The following is a 17,796-nucleotide window of genomic DNA, read 5'->3' as shown; positions in this document are numbered from 1 at the left end:
GTAGCAAAAAGGTTTCCTGGCACAGTTGCCCTCATCTATGCATGGGAGTTTGGAGGCTGACGTCTCAGCTGTAAATTCTGTGAAAGGAATACTGATAAGCTATTTTAGTCCTCTCTACGAGGCCATAAACCATCTATTGTGACACTGTCATATTTCCTAAAGAGGTAGTGTGAGGAATTATACAGTACAGTACTCTTTGAAAGTCTGATGCCAAGATAGACGGTTATTATCAGCACAGTGATTTCTCCCTAGTTAAGGATATAAAAGGCAGCTCTTAAAGGCAGGAAGTTGACACCCATCTAATTGCATCGTAAATACTCAGTCTGCCTGAAATTTCTCACGTGTAATCCTGTGACAGAGGTGACTTTGTTTTCTTTGTGGAGCATTTGGGTGATCATATAGCACTAATGAATACAAGAGTTTGAAATAACTCTTGTAAAGTAACAGATCATATATCAAATACAAGCTGAAATAGAAATATGTTTATCTGACTTTGCTGTGAGAGCAAATACAGGTTTATTTCTGTAGGTTTTTTACAGAAATTTGATTTTTTGAATAATTTTGATGAATTAATGAACTTTGTAGATAGCAGAACATAGAATATTGGGAGAATAGCTATAAAAAATATAACAGTGAAGGAGCTGATTACCTAGCTTTTGAAGGTGTTCTAACTGCTTAAAATGTATACAGAAAGTTTGGGATGGCAAGAACATTTCTCCAAGAGATTATTTAAAACAGAGATGAGTTGAAATTAGAGCACCTAACTTCAGTGGGAACCTCAGTGCCTGTGAGGGAACAATTTTATACGCTGTTTTTGGCATTTAAAATATGATATTATCATTTATAGGCTTATACAGTCATTTTAACAGTAACCTAGAGTGACTGAATAAGAAATGATGAAAGTTAAGCAATCACAACATAGTGTAGAACTTAAGTTTATGAAACTCCCACAAGATATTACGGAAGTTAACAAGAAACCTCCTTTATTTTAACACTGCCACTAGAAAATATGAGAAGTAATTTTGTTTGTATACCACCATTCAGTTTTAATAATAATCTTATCTTATGGGAATTATTTAAAAAAGCTGGGGAAGCGTTTGGGATATTAGAGTAGAACATTTTCATTTTGTAACAATTGAAACACCTACATTTGCTGATAAGATTAAACAAAATTTTGGATATTGAAAGATAAGGGGGCTTTGAAGGGTATGTTTTGTCTTTTTGCACCCAAAATGTTGCATATGTCATATTTGAAATAGTGTGACAGAACTCCTTTTTGCTTTCTGTATCAGTGAAAGTACTCCCACAAAAAATTCCAGAGTGTTCAAAAACTTACTGATAATTCACTTACCCCTAAAGTTTTCTACCACACATGCTTTTAGTTTGCATAAAAGCATAATGCACGGTAACAGAAAAGTCTATGTATTTTGTTTCATCTGAGATCTTTTGTGCTGCCTCTTCTATAAAAAGCAGAGTACAGACTACAGAGTAGATAAATTATAAGTTAAACCTTACATATTTATTTACGTATTCATAAACACATATATATGTATATGCTTATTTAAGGCTGTCTATATACACACATATTTATGTAACTTGTGAGCAAACACACAGGCGGTCACGATTGAAATTCTGCATAAATAAGGAAGGGATTTTGAGCAGCATTTGTTATTATTGTTTGCAGTGCAAAGAATTAATTTTAATAAGTTAAAACATTATGCTATGTGAAATAAAAAGTGTTTTCTTTAGCTTTTAACAATATAATTCATAAAATGCCCAAGGTAGAGGTGGATAAAAGCTTTAGCATAGATATAATAGCCTATGAGCTACAGTAATGTTATAATACTATTTCTGTAGTCCACTTTAGTCTCTTTACATCTACTGATATATTTTTCTCATTGTTTGTTTGAACTCATCTTCTACTTAACAAAGTTTCTTTGGACAAATGTCGCAGCATGTCATTAAGATGTGATTTCTCCAAGTACTGGGACTGGATTACCATTATGCATTAACTTCTTCAGGTCAAAAGAGACAAACAACAAAGGTCAGAGTTTAATAATACTACACAAGATCTTTCCTATGGAAGTCAAGTCAGCACTTGCAACATTAGCTTATCTCCTCTGGTATTCAATGTAAGTTAATTAGGAAACATTCACCTTCAGTACCTATCATCAAAGTCTTTTCTCCTTCTTTTATTTCTAGAGAAGGCCCTTAGGGTCTAACTAAAATAGCTGAGTTGCTATACAATCATGACAATAAACAAAAAGTAAAAGAGGTGTGCTAAACTTTCTAGTGAACCAGAGTATATTAAAGAAATTCCTGGCAACTGAATACTTTAATTGGGGATTATACAGTTATGCTGTGCTGCCAAAGCACAATCGGAAAAAAAATCATAGTATGTAGAACATGCATAGGTATTTTTATATATTGTGAAAGGTGATTTTAAAATTGGTGCTGCTGTTGGGACATTTCTTAATTTGAAAGGGACTTTTCCTGATAGGTCCTGAAGTTGGAGACAGATATAAAAGAAGAAAAGGATTAAGTTAATGAAATGCACAGCAGAATAAGTTGCGCGTGGAAATCTTGGATTCAAAGTTACACGTGTCACTACAGTTTAAGCACTAAAAATAAAAAAAAAACCAACCATGGATCTGTTTGGGTCAGAGGGGATAGTTACTAACTGTGAACCACTGGAAGAAATGCAAATCATCCACTTTTGGGGTGGCAGTAATCTCACTTGATACTAGCCATCTATACATTTAGACATCTCATTCAAGCAAGCTATACCAGGATCCTTCTATAGTTAACAAAAAGAGAGCTGTAACCCCAGGAACCATCCCATCATAGGAGAAGTATCTAAACTGTTGAGATCAATCACCACGGGTTCCTGGTGCATCTGAATACATTGATTTCTGACAGTAGATATAAACCCTACCCTTAGAAATTTAATTTGCAGTTCAACCCAAAGTCATAAGCACTACTGGGCATGAAGGTTTTGTTCTAATTTTGTGTTAAAACAGCTCCTACTATGAAATGCCATTAAACAACAGAGAGATACATAGCTATTCCTGCTTCATAAAATAATTATGATTTCTAAGAAAAATCTATAATAATCTAGTTGAAATCTAAAGAAATTTAGATGCTTAAGATAAAATCCACAAGCAAACAAAAAAACTCAACCATTTTCCATACAAATGTGAACTCGTTTTACTAAATCTAGCCAGAATTCATGGGCTGAACAGCTTGTCTTCATGCATTTCAAAGATTTGGGGGATGAACTGAAATCTCTGAAGAATTTGAGGTCAGTTTATTGGCTCAGGGCATACCTATCCTGCACAGAGTTCAGCATAAAGCTCATTCAGAGGAGGCACTTCATATAAGAGATCAGTATTATGCATCTAGGAAAAGGAAGATAAGGTTGCTGTGCCTTTTTCATTCCCCTTGGATTGAGTAGCCCTGGAGTAGAGTCTCAGACCCTGAAAGCACTCAGATCCCAGTCTTTCATGGAAATGTCTTAATCTGCAGGCACTTAGCAACTAAGCAATATCAGCCTGGAAGCACTCTGTTTTTCTAACTGAAGCTGTGACTCTGAAATAATTTCACATATATAGACAAAAAAATCACAGAATCCCAGGTTGGAAGGGACCTCAGGGAGCATCTAGTCCAACCTTTCTAGGTAAGAGCACAGTCTAGACAAGATGGCCCAGCACCCTGTCCAGCCGAATCTTAAAAGTGTCCGATGTGGCCAAGTCAACCACCTCCCCAGGGAGATCATTCCAACGATTGACTGTTCTCACTGTGAAAAATTTCCCTCTCATGTCCAATCAGAATCTCCCCAAGAGCAACTTGTGTCCATTCCCCCTTGTCCTCTCATGTGACTCCATGTAAAAAGGGAATCTCCGTCCTCTTTGTAGCTACAAATGAGATGAAATTTGTTTGTTAGTATTCATCTGGTACTGAGGCGCCTGAAATTCGGTTCCAACACTAACAGCATTACTATGTTGTGTGCAACAAGTCTGATACAAAATGCTTTAGTCCTTGCAGCAAGGCTTGCAGTCAAAGCTCTGCTCTCTCACAGTCAAATGTATTGATTGTGGCTGGGCTGCTGATTTGGACTCGTGTTTACTTACTCTGTTCTGTTTTGTGGGCAAATTTTAAACTTTTAGTTTGTAATCACATTTGGAAACCAGAAGAGAAGAGGTGTGATGAATGCAGAGCTGGAATTTTGCAGCTAAGAGAAGAATGTTTACAATTATTTTATTTGCTTCAAGTTGTTTGTCAGTGGCTGTCTTCCCATGTGATTTTAATTCCATGCTACTGTATTTAGTGTTGCCATGAGAGCACACAGCCTTACAGCCAGGCTGACAAACAGTCATCTTGCCTTAGCGGAATTGTTGAAGACTCATGCTGTTCACAGCAGGAAGTACATTAAATACATTTGTTCCACTTCATTCACATTAGATGGGCAAGCAGCCGTTCAGATTTCTGACATTTCTGCATCAAGGCTGGGAAAGCAAAGGACTCAGGTTTATGTTGGAGCTTTGCTTACCATTTTCTTTCTACCTACTCAACAGAATCAATCAGTTGTATCATCCATATGATAGAGGATAACACTGTCTGGGAATATTTTACAACTGAGTAAACTGGATAATGACATGATAATGCAGAAAGCCAGTGTTAGAGGTCATACAGAACAAATTCATTCTTTAGTCTTCTGGAGATTTCTTTAAAATACTTGCTGTCACTCCCCCTACAGTTAATTGAGCTTTGGAAATCCTAGACCGTGTTCTGGATATCAGTAGCCACTAGCACTTGTCCAACTTGCTTGGAGTAGTAAAGTCCATATTGATGTTCACTATCAATAGCCTGAAAAGCGGCAGAAAGTCAGCGCTGCAGTGCTATATTGTAAATATATGCTTTGCATTAAGTCTCCCAGAAGGCATACAGTACCAACTAACTTTCAGTGTCTGTACTGAGCCAAATTTCCAGCTGATGATAATTAAATATTCTATTAGTAACATAGCTTGTTAGAGGGACATCCCTATCTCACAAGGCTATCTGGAATCTCCTTATTTCCACTGGCCTCTGAGGCAGGTAATCAAATGTGTCTTCTTCTTTTCAACAGTAGGTGTGCCATAACATTATGGGTGGTTCGTTGGTCTCGGTAGCTAACATCTGCTAGTCTATTTGTACAATTTTAGTTACAACCTGAATGCTATAGGCAGAGCATGCCCAATGTTATATTACAGACTGGAACCATGATTTGGCCAAGTATCCTTCACCATTCTCTGGAGATTACTAAAACAACAAACTAGTTCTTTTTTTCCTCTCTACATCCATCTTTGACTACTTTCTCCCTTTTCTATTTTTACAGTCCCTGTGGGTCTTATACCTCTGGCACTTCTGTGCAGCTTTTAACTTCTTCTGTCCTCTTATTAGGTGAAATCCCTATATGACCCCTCCCCTTTCCCCAGTCTGTGGCAGGTGGTCAGATTGGCAACTAATCAAGGTGAAAAGTGGAAGATAGTCAATTTATGACACATGTTATACTCCCAGTTTTCTTTACTTAAAGTTTCTTGTTATCACCAATTCAAAAGAGTGAAAAATGTTCAATTTATGATGATAGCTTTAAAGATATTGGAAAGTCCCCTTTTGCTGTATATCACAGAAATAAACTGATGTCATATCTTGGACATTCTATAAAGGCAACTGGGTGCATTTATGATTTTGCTTTTCCAGCATTATCTGTTACTTGCAGTTTATTATATGTGTGTGTGTACAGGTACACACACATTACGTATGTATGTATGAACTACAGATGTTGGATTAATCTCATCATCACTTAGCTGCTTAATAAGTATGGTATACAGGCTAACCTTATGACCTAGGCTGCTTTCATAGTTAAGGAGGACAGACAGTACTTTGTCACATCTGTTTCAGATGGCTCCTTTACAACAGAGAACTCGGCTAGTCGAGCAGCATATCCCTAAGCCTTCACTACTGCAGGTTCTTAAATGGTTAGCTCTATCAATTACCAGAGTTCTACATGAATTATAGTAGTATTTCTGGGAGAGTGTTGAAATATAGAAAACAGCTTTTGAGTTTTGTACTTGAAGCACATAAAATAGTTGATAAGCAGAAGGTACAAGATTGCATGAACTGTAGAACATTGATATTCTCCATTAAATCTAGAATGAGTTAAATGAGATTATGTTCTTACATGTACTGATGTTGTTTTCCAGAGCTTAACAGATCATTGTTTTATGACAGTCCACTCAAGAGTATATTGAAAATCTTTCTCTCTACTGTCTTCCTGTAGCATGTTATATTTTTTATGGGTTTGGTCTTTGTACTACAGATCTTACATTTATTACAGAGTGTTTGAAAATGTAATGAATGCCAAGGAAACCATTCTAAATTAATTATTTGTTCTTGGTTGCTTGTAATTTTAGGGAGTGAACTCAGGGACCTAGCAAGTGTTTTGAGTGTTTAAGATTTGGATAATCAAGTTGTGTAGGACATGTTGGTGTGCTTAGTTTTCCTAAGGTTTCTTGAGATCATCTTGCTTCCTCTGAAGCTCCTTATACTGAGACTTTGCCATTTTGCTCATCAGTCTTCGAAGACCCAAAGGATACTGAACATCAGAGTAACCAGTGTACCCCATTGGGCTTTAATGACATTGATTCTCCTTTTAAATGTGTAAATCATCAAAGGATTAACTCAGTTATTATCTCACATAACTGTCTGTCAGGCAACTCTTTTCTCTTCCCTCCCACATGAATGGGGTCAGAAGTCAAAAAGACAAAATTCAAGAGCTTTTAACATACAGCAGAGGATGTTTTCTGTCATTAGAGCTCTGCTTTTGTAGTCTGATAAGTCTGGCTTTTGTTCTGTTTTCACTTCTGTTCTGTTTTCTTTCTGTTCTGTCTTCTCTGCTTAGTCCCACCCTCAACATCAGCTCTGGTAAAAGGACCACAGAAGATCTCTTGCATATTTTTCTTCTCAGACCTCAGTGGAGTTAATGTGCTTACATTGTATGGGGGCCTATAAGAAGTTGTTTCTGCCAGTTAAGCTAACTCGACATAAATACCATTGTGACTGAATAGTAAAGGTGCCAAAAGCTAAAGTCAGAATTGGGGCAGAGTTCCTTAGCCTCTCTTGTGATATGGTCAAGATGTCTCCAATCCAGAAAAGTCTGCCTATACACATAGGCAGAAGAACAGATTTAATAATTATCCACAGGAATGGATAGGATCATAATTTTCTTTTAAAAAATGTGGTACAAGCTGTGCCAGAAATTATATGCAAACACCAACCTCCACCAGGAAAACAAAGTTATTTTACATTTATTTCTTGGTTGTGCTATTCCTCTTCCATGCACCATTTCTAGTAATGATAGTTATAATAATAGTGCCTCCTTTCCTCTTCATTTATTCTTCAGTGAAACCAAACACATTTGCTACTTTGATAAGATTCTGATTTTTAATTAATTTTATTAAAATTAATTTAACAACCTCACTTCTGTGCCTGGTAAGATCATCAAACAGATCCTGGAAGATATGTAGAAACGTAAGGAAGACAGGGAGGTGATTAGAGACAGCCAACATGTCTTCACCAAGGGAAAATTGCACCTCACTAATCTAGTGGCCTTCTATGATGGATCGACTGCATCAGTGGACAAAGAGTGTGGGATTTAGTGCACCCTCAGCAAGTTTGCAGATGACACCAAGCTGAGTAGTACAGTTGATAGTCTTGAGTGAAGGGATGCCATCCAGAGGGACCCGAGGTGTGGGCCCATGTGAACCTCATGAAGTCCAACAAGGCCAACTGCAAGGTCCTGCACCTGAGTTGGGGCAATCCTCAATATCAGTACAGAGTGGGGGACAAATGGTATGCCCCCCCAATGCAGAAGGACTTGGGGGAACTGGTGGATGAAAATTTGGACATGAGCTGACAATGTGCGCTTACAGCCCAGAAAGCCAACCGTATCCTGGGCTCCATAAAAAGAAGTGTGGCCAGAAGGTTGAGAGGGGTGTTTCTCCCCCTCTCCTCAGCTCTTGTGAGACCCCACCTGGTGTGCTGTGATCAGCTCTGGGTTCCTCAGCACAAGAAAGACATGGATCTGATAGCGTAGGTCTAGAGGAGGGTCACAAAAATGATCAGAGGTCTGGAACACCTCTCTTATGAAGAAAGGCTGAAAGGGATGGGCTTGTTCAGCCTGGAGAAGAGAAGGCTCTGGGGAGACCTTGTTGCAACCTTTTTAATGTATAAAGGGGGCTTATAAGAAAGATGGAGAGAGAATTTTTGCCAGGGCCTGTAGTGACAGGACAAGAGGCAACAGTTTTAAACTTAAAGAAGGCAGGTTTAGATTGGACATAAGGAAGATATTTTTTATGATGAGGTTGGTGAGACACTGGAACAGGTTGCCCAAAGAAGTTATGGATGCCCCATCCCTGAAAGTGTTCAAGGTCAGGTTGGATGGGCTTTGTGCATCCTGATCTAGTGAAAGATGTCCCTGTGCATGGCAGTGGGTTGGAGTAGGTGATCTTTAAAGGTCCCTTCTAACCCAAACCACTGTGATTCCATGCAAAATTGTGTATTACTCTCAGAAAATGCACAATTTGGATTAATTTTGATCTTTAGGATATTGTTATATCCTTTTTCTCAAAGTCCAATGGCTTTCAGTGCATAAGATGCTCACCCATTTTCAGCATGCATTTACTTTTTGGAAGGTCCAGTAATTCTGTGTTTGCTAGTGAGTCTCCACAATTTCCTTGCCATGTTCCTCTCAGCTCATTACCAAAAAACAAAATGCTTGCTTATCATTCAAAAGCCTTACTAGTACTACTTGCTAACCAGTGGAAATCTGAGGTGGGAAGAAAACATATTTGTCATCACTATGACTTTGGGCTTTAAAATCTTAAAGACCAGGGTCATGATTTAAGTGAATGATGTTACAAGGTATTATAAAGAAAACATTTCTAGAATGACCTATTGTGATATTGTGGTTATGTTTCTTGATGTGAGTGTCGGTGTGAGGAACACACTTTGAAAGAGAAAAATTGAAAATATTCTTCTCAAAAAAACTTCTGGTTTTGCAAATATACTTATTACACTCAGATCCTCTCTACGGACTGCTTTTTCTGCAGGGTGGGGTAGTAAACTAATTACCCAATAAAATGTGAAAAACATTTTTGGAAATAGCTATGTGCTATATCTTTATGTAGCCTGATTTCTAAAATGCTGCTCAGCTTCTCCTAGGATTTCTGTTTGTAGGAGTCCTTATCTGTTATCTCATGTATGAATCACTGACTGTGAGCTCCTTCACACTTGGCCTCCTTGTGAGGTACCTGTGTGTGGTATATTTAAATACTACTGCCAAGACCCCACCATTTATCTGCCTGCCTCTGTTTCATCATTTCACTGAGAATTTGTAACTGATGCCATTTCCTGGGCCTCTTACATAAAAATAATCACATTCATTTGAAAAATAGAACATGTAGAGGATTCTGAGTTGGTTTCATGCTCTGTGGGAGGTCTAGCCAGTAGGAAAAAGGTATGTGAGAGTCAGATGGTTGCTGCAGGCAATACCAGCACATTTGGGTGTGTCCCCATGTTCCAGAGTGTTTGTTTCTTTAGTTATTAGTCTTTATATTTTTATTTACATTCATAAATGAGGCAATTTGGATTATTGAATAGTTTGGGCAAGTGATTGGAGCATGATGTACTTGTGGCAGAAAAGATCTTTTGGCCCTGTCCTCAGACTCTGAATATAGGAAAAGCTCCTCTGACACCTGTGATAGTTCCAGTGATACCAAGGTCTGTAGGTTATAACTTGAGGGTGCGTGCAAGGATTATAACAGTACTACTTCTACTAATAAATATTTTCACATATATATGAATCTGGTATTTTGGAAAGATAACAATGTTTCTCAGCAAACCAACAAAGGTAAATTCAATGCTTCCAAGAGAAGGTCATTTACAGTAGTCAACCTCACACATTAGCCTTTCTCCTGAAATGCCAGTTATAGCTGAGAGACAACTTAAGACTGTTCATTACCATCTTGTACATAATAGTTAAGTAATTGTTGAAAAATTCATCTTCAGTTTAAAGACATACATCTTGAACTGGTTGAGCTACAGCATGGCTTCATGTACTCAGATGTCTTTGCTTTCCATGGTTCAGGTGGACCCTGTACTTCACCTAGTTATTACTGAACCATTATGAATTGCAACCTGACATTACGCAAAATCAGAATTTGCTCAGTTCTTCAGGCTGCAAAGTATGCTGCAGGCTGTCCTTGCAGCAAGGATGGGACTGACAAAAGAGTTAAAATGTAAAGTTCTATATTAATTAGCATGTATCATAAATTAATTAAAAGTGAATCATATATAATGTTGTTGATAGTAGTTACTGATCTCAATTCACACTGTGTTACTCTATAGATATTATGGGGTTAAGTTGCCTAAAATGAGAGTAATTCAGTTGTGAACCGGTCCAGTCAATGGATGGCATTGCCTTTGTAGATTAAAAAAAAAAAAGTGTATTTTTCTTTAAAAATAGAACTGGATTTGGTAAAGGTTGCATTAATTTGCGTCTGCCCTTTTACCTGTTATAATGTTTGCAGTATCCTTTAAAAATCATTTTAAGTTGCTAGACAGAAATGGGCTGTTGAGACAAATGGAAATGCAAACATTATTTGCTTGAGATAATATGTGTGGCAATTTGGCTGAAACTAGTAATTTTGATTCTGAGGTGAATTTACTTTTTGATTGCAAAAGTTATGGCAACAGTGCTAAGCAGCTGAAAGCTATTAAGATTACAACATATGAATTTGAAAAGTAATATGTTTTGACCACATCAAATGAAAAGCTATTGGCGTTTGCACAATAGGTACCTGCTCTAGAACTGAGCTCTGAGTGTAATCTTGACCCTGCTTCTACAGCATTCAGCAAAAATAAATTACTTGACAAATTAAATTCATTGTGCTAAATGCAAGCTCAGTTGCTTGCATAGCTTCAAGTATGTGCAAATAGCTACAGAATGGTGCTATGTAGTTTCAGATGGTAAAGTCCTCTTTCATAATATCATAATATAAACTTTTTGTAATGGACAGCTTTTCTGAGCTTTTCCTTTGCTCCCATTAACATGCATATATGACAGAGATTACAGAAGTTAACCTTTACTGGTATTAAACAGTAAATGCCCATTCCTTCTCAAATGTAATGGAACTCTTGTTCTTAACTGGTCTGTCTACAACTCACGCACTTTACGTTCAGAAGGGTGGAGTCTCTTGTGTTATAGACTCAGCAGCTCAGTCATTAAATGCTAGCTGTGATATTGAAATGCAAGTAAGCATTGTGTAGGGAGGTATACATTCTCTGGGTATGAGCCAGATCAGGTCCAGAGGAAATCTGGCCATGTTTATCCTTTGTTATGTCCAAGCTAATTAGCTGTATAATCCATCAGGGCTCATTACTTTGGACACAGCATTGCACTAGCATGTCTAGACTGTACCAGAACAGACTAGTACTTACAAAGCACTGTTTTGCACTTTCTACATTACCACAACAGACTTCTGCTAGCTCTGGCAACTCATGAAGTTCACATCATAGCTATGTTTGTACTGTGCATAAAAAGAAGGAAGGCAAACAGCTTATCGTAATAAAAACAATGCAATGCTACAGGCTTGGGGAAGAGTGGCTGGAAAGTTGCCTGGTAGCCAAGGTCCTGCGGGTGTTGGCTGACAGCCACTGAACATGAGCCAGCAGTGTGCCCAGGTGGCCAAGGCCAACAGCATCCTGGCTTGTATCAGGAATAGTGTGGCCAGCAGGAGCAGGGAAGCGATTGTCCCCATCTACTGGTGAGGCCGTACTTCGAATACTGTGTTTAGTTTTGGGCACCTCAGTACAAGGACATTTTGTTGCTGGGTTGTGTCCAGAGAAGGGCAACGAAGCTTGTAAAGGATATGGAAAACAAGTCTTACGAGAAGCAGCTGAGGGAGCTGACTGCTTCTCCTAGTTCCAATATCTAAATATGTCAGAGTGGCAGGCGTGTTTTCTTCTATTATTTATCTCCTCCTGAGAGTATATACATATTATACATAGCATACATGTACATGTGTATCTGTCACTGGAAGCATGTATCATGGAAAATCACTTTAGTATTAAGGCTTATCAAGGTGTCAGCACAAGAGTCTGTTCTTTTATGTTTGTCCTAACTATCCTGCCTTACGTATTATTTGCACTGGCAGCCCAAACCAATTGTAGCACCTGGCATATCTTACAACCAACCTACTCTTTTGCCATGTCCCTCTAAAGCAGATTGTAAGGATATCATTTTAAAAACAAAAGCCCCCTTGGAAAAAAATATTTTCTTGTTATCGCATTGATTTTCTGATATACATTCAAAGATAGACCTATTTCTAACAGCATGAGAAGTGTGTTTGTTTTCCTGCTTGATGACTGACTAGTGCTGTAGTTGATATACACTCCTGACTGTCTAAGTACAAAGGCAAGACAAAGATTTCATTTCTGTGCCAAGAAAACTGGGACTAAAGCTCCTAACCTTTCTCCTCTGATTATTGTAACTTCATGCCAGTGAAATCTGTGGGTCTGAACAAAAAAACTCTTAAAAAACTCTAAAAAAACTTCCTCTTATTTCTGTAAGAGGAACCATTAAATTTGCAGTGGTCTCTCTTCAGAGTGATTACTAGATTAAAGACGTGCTGTAAGTGAGCCCGCAGTCATTGAGCAGAGTGTTTTCCAGCCCTGACCTGAGAAACACAATGCCTCCCCTGTTACTAGCTTGGCTTTGCTGCTTCCCCTGGGGAGCCACTAACACAGCTTACAGGAAATGAACTTACAAAACATTTGTAAGGGTTTGTTTCCTAGGAAGGGTAACCATGCAGAATGTGTCTTTCATTGAAGATACATGCCTCAAAAAGTGTGAAAAACTCACTCTGGAATACAAGGCAACCTAACTGAGGGTTTAGGCATTTTTATGTTTGGCTGTGACTACAGAAACATCAGTCAGTGAGGATTCTTCTTCAGCATCAGTAAAGCAAGCATTAAGATAACACTACAAGAAAGGAACAACATTTTCTTTTATATCTTCTATGTAGTTTAAGGCAGATCATCTAAGTTCCCTGTGTAGTCAGTGAGTAGGAGGGAATGCTTCCAGGCCTCCTCAGATTTTTCTCACTGCAGTGAGTGAGCTGTTCCACCTCTCCTTCTGTATGCTCATTATGCTGGGAAACCTCCTGGAATGGCCTTTGTCCTTGCAAACTGAGAGCAAGCAGGCTGAGAATGTGAGTACCTCTCACTTAAGTGCTTAAAATGAGGTGCAGCCAAGTCCAGATCTAATTCCAGAACCTACTGGGACATCAATATAGAGAGAACAGGATTATAAAAATGAGGTTAGACTTGGGAAAGTGTGCTAAACTTTAATAATGCTGTTTAAGAAATGACATGTATTAGGTTTGATAATATTTTTAACTGCCTTTATCTAACTGTTGGTGTATTCATGACCATTTGGTCTTAGTAGGCATTCTGTATTTTTAACCTCTAGAGGCTGGATGAGTCTTTGACCATCTTCAGAATTTTAGAAGATCATTGTATGTGTGAAATGGCACATTTCTTTGCAGATCTAATATCCAGTTCTGCAGTATCCCTGTAAGTAGAAGTCTCATCAAAGTTAATAGTAGTTGTACAAAAAGGTCCAGAGAGTGTATCCTATTCACTGTTAAAAATGTTTTAGATAAAAGCTTCACAGCCCCAAATATAAATGAAACTACTGACAACCCAGTCCCTATAGGCAAATAATGTAAGATTGTGTGCACACACACAATTAAATACACGTAATTTTCAATTTAAAAAAAAATTAAATTGGAACTGAAAGCCTTTTCATCTACCAAAGTTAGACATTTGCCAAATTTGTCTTTCATCTTGCAAAGGCTGCTGACCTTGATAATGCTCAAGCAGGTCTATGAATCTGCACTATTTTTCAGTAAAGACATTCAGTTCCATCAATTTGTTACAACCCAGGATTTTAGATTTAGCAGATAAGTAGAGAAGCAGCTGCATTTGTTTCACTGATGTGGAATAATAAGGGGTTTTGTTTGTTTGCTTGTTTTTTAGTAATCTATTTTGTCAGTTGCGAAATACAGGAAAAATCTTGAAAGCAGGAAAGAAAATTATTTTCTCCAAAACTTCCAATTTACCTCTTGAATGCAGCTCCTAAAGATGTATTATCTGCTGCCTTCTCAGATGAAGTTTTGGTTTAGTAATAACTGAGTAACTACTTTATATTACTCCTGGTTAGCTTTACTTAAATACCTATTTTGTTTTGTTCAGTTCAGGTTTTTTCTTTTTTTAAATAAATAAGCAGTCTACCACAGAGAAGATTGTTCCCATACACTGTGTAGTCAGACTGCCCTCAAGTACTTCAGAAAAGCATAGGTATTTTCTCTGTCTGGTTATCCTACAAGCCTCTCCAAAACCTTCAAGATACAATGTCTTCACACTGTTTGGTTTCATTGAGCTCAGTTGTAGCCCGAAGCAGGTTCTTCACTTCCAAAACATTTGCTCCATCGTAATAGAAGTCATAGGTTTTGAAACATACGTATAAGCTTAAGAAAATTTGACTGAATCATGGAAATGACAGGCCCAGCTCCCACTGATCATTAAAAAGGGTTTGTGTCTCCTCCTTTGGGTAAGTTGTACCTTTTCTGTATGCTAGACATAGCCCTGTAGAACCATAAACTTTTTCAGTCATTTCCTTTGATTTTTTTCTTTTTTTCTGTGCTTGATGAAGGAAAAGCATTCCTACTGGCACTGATAAAGCACTGATTAATTGCTATGATCTTTGTCAACTTAATTCGAGTTGGCCACATGCTGTATGGTATTTTCAAGCCCATTTCTGATATTGTAACCTCGTGACTATAATGAATTCTCACTCGGCAACATAAGAAAATCGTAATGAAATACAAAGAGAACTTGTGCAGGTCTTCAAATTCAATCCCAGCTGCTGGGGAAGGTAGGTATGATTTCTGCCACACAATGGGAAAACTGAGGCACTGGCTGTGTGTGCTTACTCCTATACATTTGAAACAGGAATGGAAGGGATAGAAGAGGAGAGCTGATATACATCCAGGACGAAGCTGGGCTATGTTTTTAAGCCTGTTTACTTTGTGAAATTGCTGTGGGTAGAAAAACTGAAAAAGGGAGGAAAAAATTAGGATAAACAATATGTCTGTTAAGTGGGATAATGCTTAACCTCCTTTGCTTTTTGATCTTCTTTCTTATAAACCATGGAACTTAAATATTAAGATAAAATACGATTCACGTTCCAGTTTACATGAAATAAGATTGATTTTGTTTTAAATGCTACATGCGGGGGAACTAAAATTAAGTATTTGCCCCTTTGGTTAGCTGGAAAACATTTCCAAGAGCAGGTCCAGTTATATATCATGTTCCAGTCTGGTTTTAGCAACAGGAATCTGTGAGAGCATTCAAGTTAAGCTTTTGTTATCTATATTCACCTTTGTCTGTTTGCACCAAAGTGAAAAATGCAAGGAATTTTCTGGCTTGCACACAGGACTCAGCTCAAATAAGTTTAATGAGATAATACATTTGGTTCTGCACACAGATTCATACCTGCTGACACGCAAAGTTGAAAATGTAGGAGGCAAGAAAAAGAGCATAGCACTGATATAACAATTGCGGTCCCAAAATAGACAAACCGATATATGAGAAGATGACAAAAATACCTTAAAAAAAAAGCTTTGTTTCACTTACTGGGAAGAGCAAAGTGCTCTTCATTGTCTAATGTGGATTTTATGCTCTCCTGTTACATTCAACGTAAGGTAAATAAACGTTTATGGACATTATTCCTCTTTCACCAGAACCAGCATTCTACTTTGGAAATGATGAATACTATGTTGATGAGAGTGCTGGCTATGTGGAGGTACGTGTCTGGAGGACTGGAACTGATCTGTCCAAAGCTGCCTCTGTTACAGTGAGGTCTCGCAAATCTGAACCTGTAACTGCAGAGGGTAAGTTACTGTTTTGCTCTAGTTTCATAATACAGGTCAGAACAAATGCTAGTACATTTGGTCTTGATATAGATTCAACCATGTAAGTGAAATTTATGTGTCTTAGCAGATCTTTCTTCTTAGAACAAATTAAGTAGTTACAGAATTTCTCTCAAAGACATAAGGAGTAGGAGCAACTGTGAAGTACAGCACTAAGAGACATGCCTGCAAATCCTCATACAGTCCCACAAAGGCAGTTGATTACTGTCTCAACAGCATACTCTAGGCACAGAGTTATAATCACTGACAATGTGCAGAGTTTGCTTCTCTCATTTTTACTGTAGGCCATGAGAAATTATTATCTAGTATCCTGTTTGGCAAGAGGACTGCTACAGCTGTGTGGTTCAGTGATGTTTTGATAGGACCTTTGTCTGCAGAATCAAGTGTTAATATACTCTTTTTTTTTTTTTTTTTTTTTTTCACAAATCACAGTGTTTACAACTAAGACATTTATATAGAGACAGCATAAAAATTGTCTTCCTTAAATGCTTATCTTGAGTGTAATTGGACAGTAGAGTTTATCTTCTCAACTAATTTTCAATGATGCAAAATTGCATAAAACTTTTGTTTCAGGAATATCTAAACAACATATATGTATCATACATAACATATGATAATCATATTTCTTATTAAAAGGAAAATTATGAAGCCTGAAAAAAATATATGATTACTTCATCTCTGACCTTGCTGTATATGATCTAATGTGTTTATCTCATAATGAATATTTTAATTATTTTATTTCTGAGGAAACAAAGTACTATCTTATATTAAGAATCTTAATTCATTGTGCCAGGACTTCTAGGACTCAAAACTAGGAATGTCACAGCTCTTAGACTCTCTAGTCTGTTGGTCACACCCTGAAAGCTCTGACATGGCTGTCTGCCTGTAAAGCCATGAACCTGGTTCTTCGTCTTACACAGTGCAGCAATGGGTCTGCTGAGCTGAGCTGCCAGTCCTGGTGTCCTGCTTAGCTCTGGGGTAGAGCGGCAGGGACTCTAGGCAAGTGCCCATCTGATAATGGCCGTTAATCTTGCCAAATTTTGTCAAATTCACAGGATTCCAAACCTAATTTCAATTTCGATGAAACTGTTTCCTCCAAAGTTTTGTTTCAACAGCTTTGCTGCATAGTCTCCCCAAAAAATTAATGTTAAAGCTCAGTCCTTCACTAAAGTCCTAGATGCCTTCAATGCTTCTGTTCCAAGATGGAGTGTCACGTTTTAGTCGGCACCTCGTTATGCTTGCTTTCTCATTGGCTTGTTATGGGTTGGCTTGCTTTGCCTAAAGTAAAAACAAAGCAAAACATAAAAGCAAGCCAAACCCAGATCAGTCTGTCTTCAACAGTCATGAAGATGCCAGACCTCACCTGACATGGTCTGAGCAGAATTTGATTCTTTTGGTTTCCATTCACTCTGTTTTACACAATTGCTCTGAACAGCAGTTCTTCCTTACAGCCAGCCTTTTCTCCTTCCCTTTTCAGTTTGGTCTCAAAAATTCCGTCTTTGCTACAGAATAATAAGAAATTTCTTTCCAAAAGACTTTGCTTCACATCCAGTCTGTCTCAAAGCTTTTTGCTTACTTCCATTTCTCCTTTAAAACAAATTTTATTAGTTTTAGTGGAATGACTGTTGGTTTACAACAGAACAGAATGAGCCCCATTTTGTGACTTGAATCACTAAATAAAGAGTAGCTTAATATTGACTTG

At 37.8% G+C, this 17,796-nt stretch overlaps 1 protein-coding gene across 1 annotated transcript in view; it reads left to right on the top strand.

Moving 5' to 3' along the window:
• Positions 1–17,796, top strand: part of FREM2 (FRAS1 related extracellular matrix 2) — a 141,835-nt gene that overhangs the window by 84,461 nt on the left and 39,578 nt on the right. Inside the window, exon 7 of the mRNA XM_064440962.1 lies at positions 15,906–16,055. Within this exon, the coding sequence (XP_064297032.1) occupies positions 15,906–16,055 (150 nt within the window). The remainder of the gene's footprint in view (positions 1–15,905; positions 16,056–17,796) is intronic.

Source organism: Phalacrocorax carbo, chromosome 1, assembly GCF_963921805.1.
Source record: "Phalacrocorax carbo chromosome 1, bPhaCar2.1, whole genome shotgun sequence".
NCBI lineage: Eukaryota > Metazoa > Chordata > Aves > Suliformes > Phalacrocoracidae > Phalacrocorax > Phalacrocorax carbo.
Note: the sequence above shows the minus strand (reverse complement) of the source record. Positions and strands in the feature narration are given on the sequence as shown.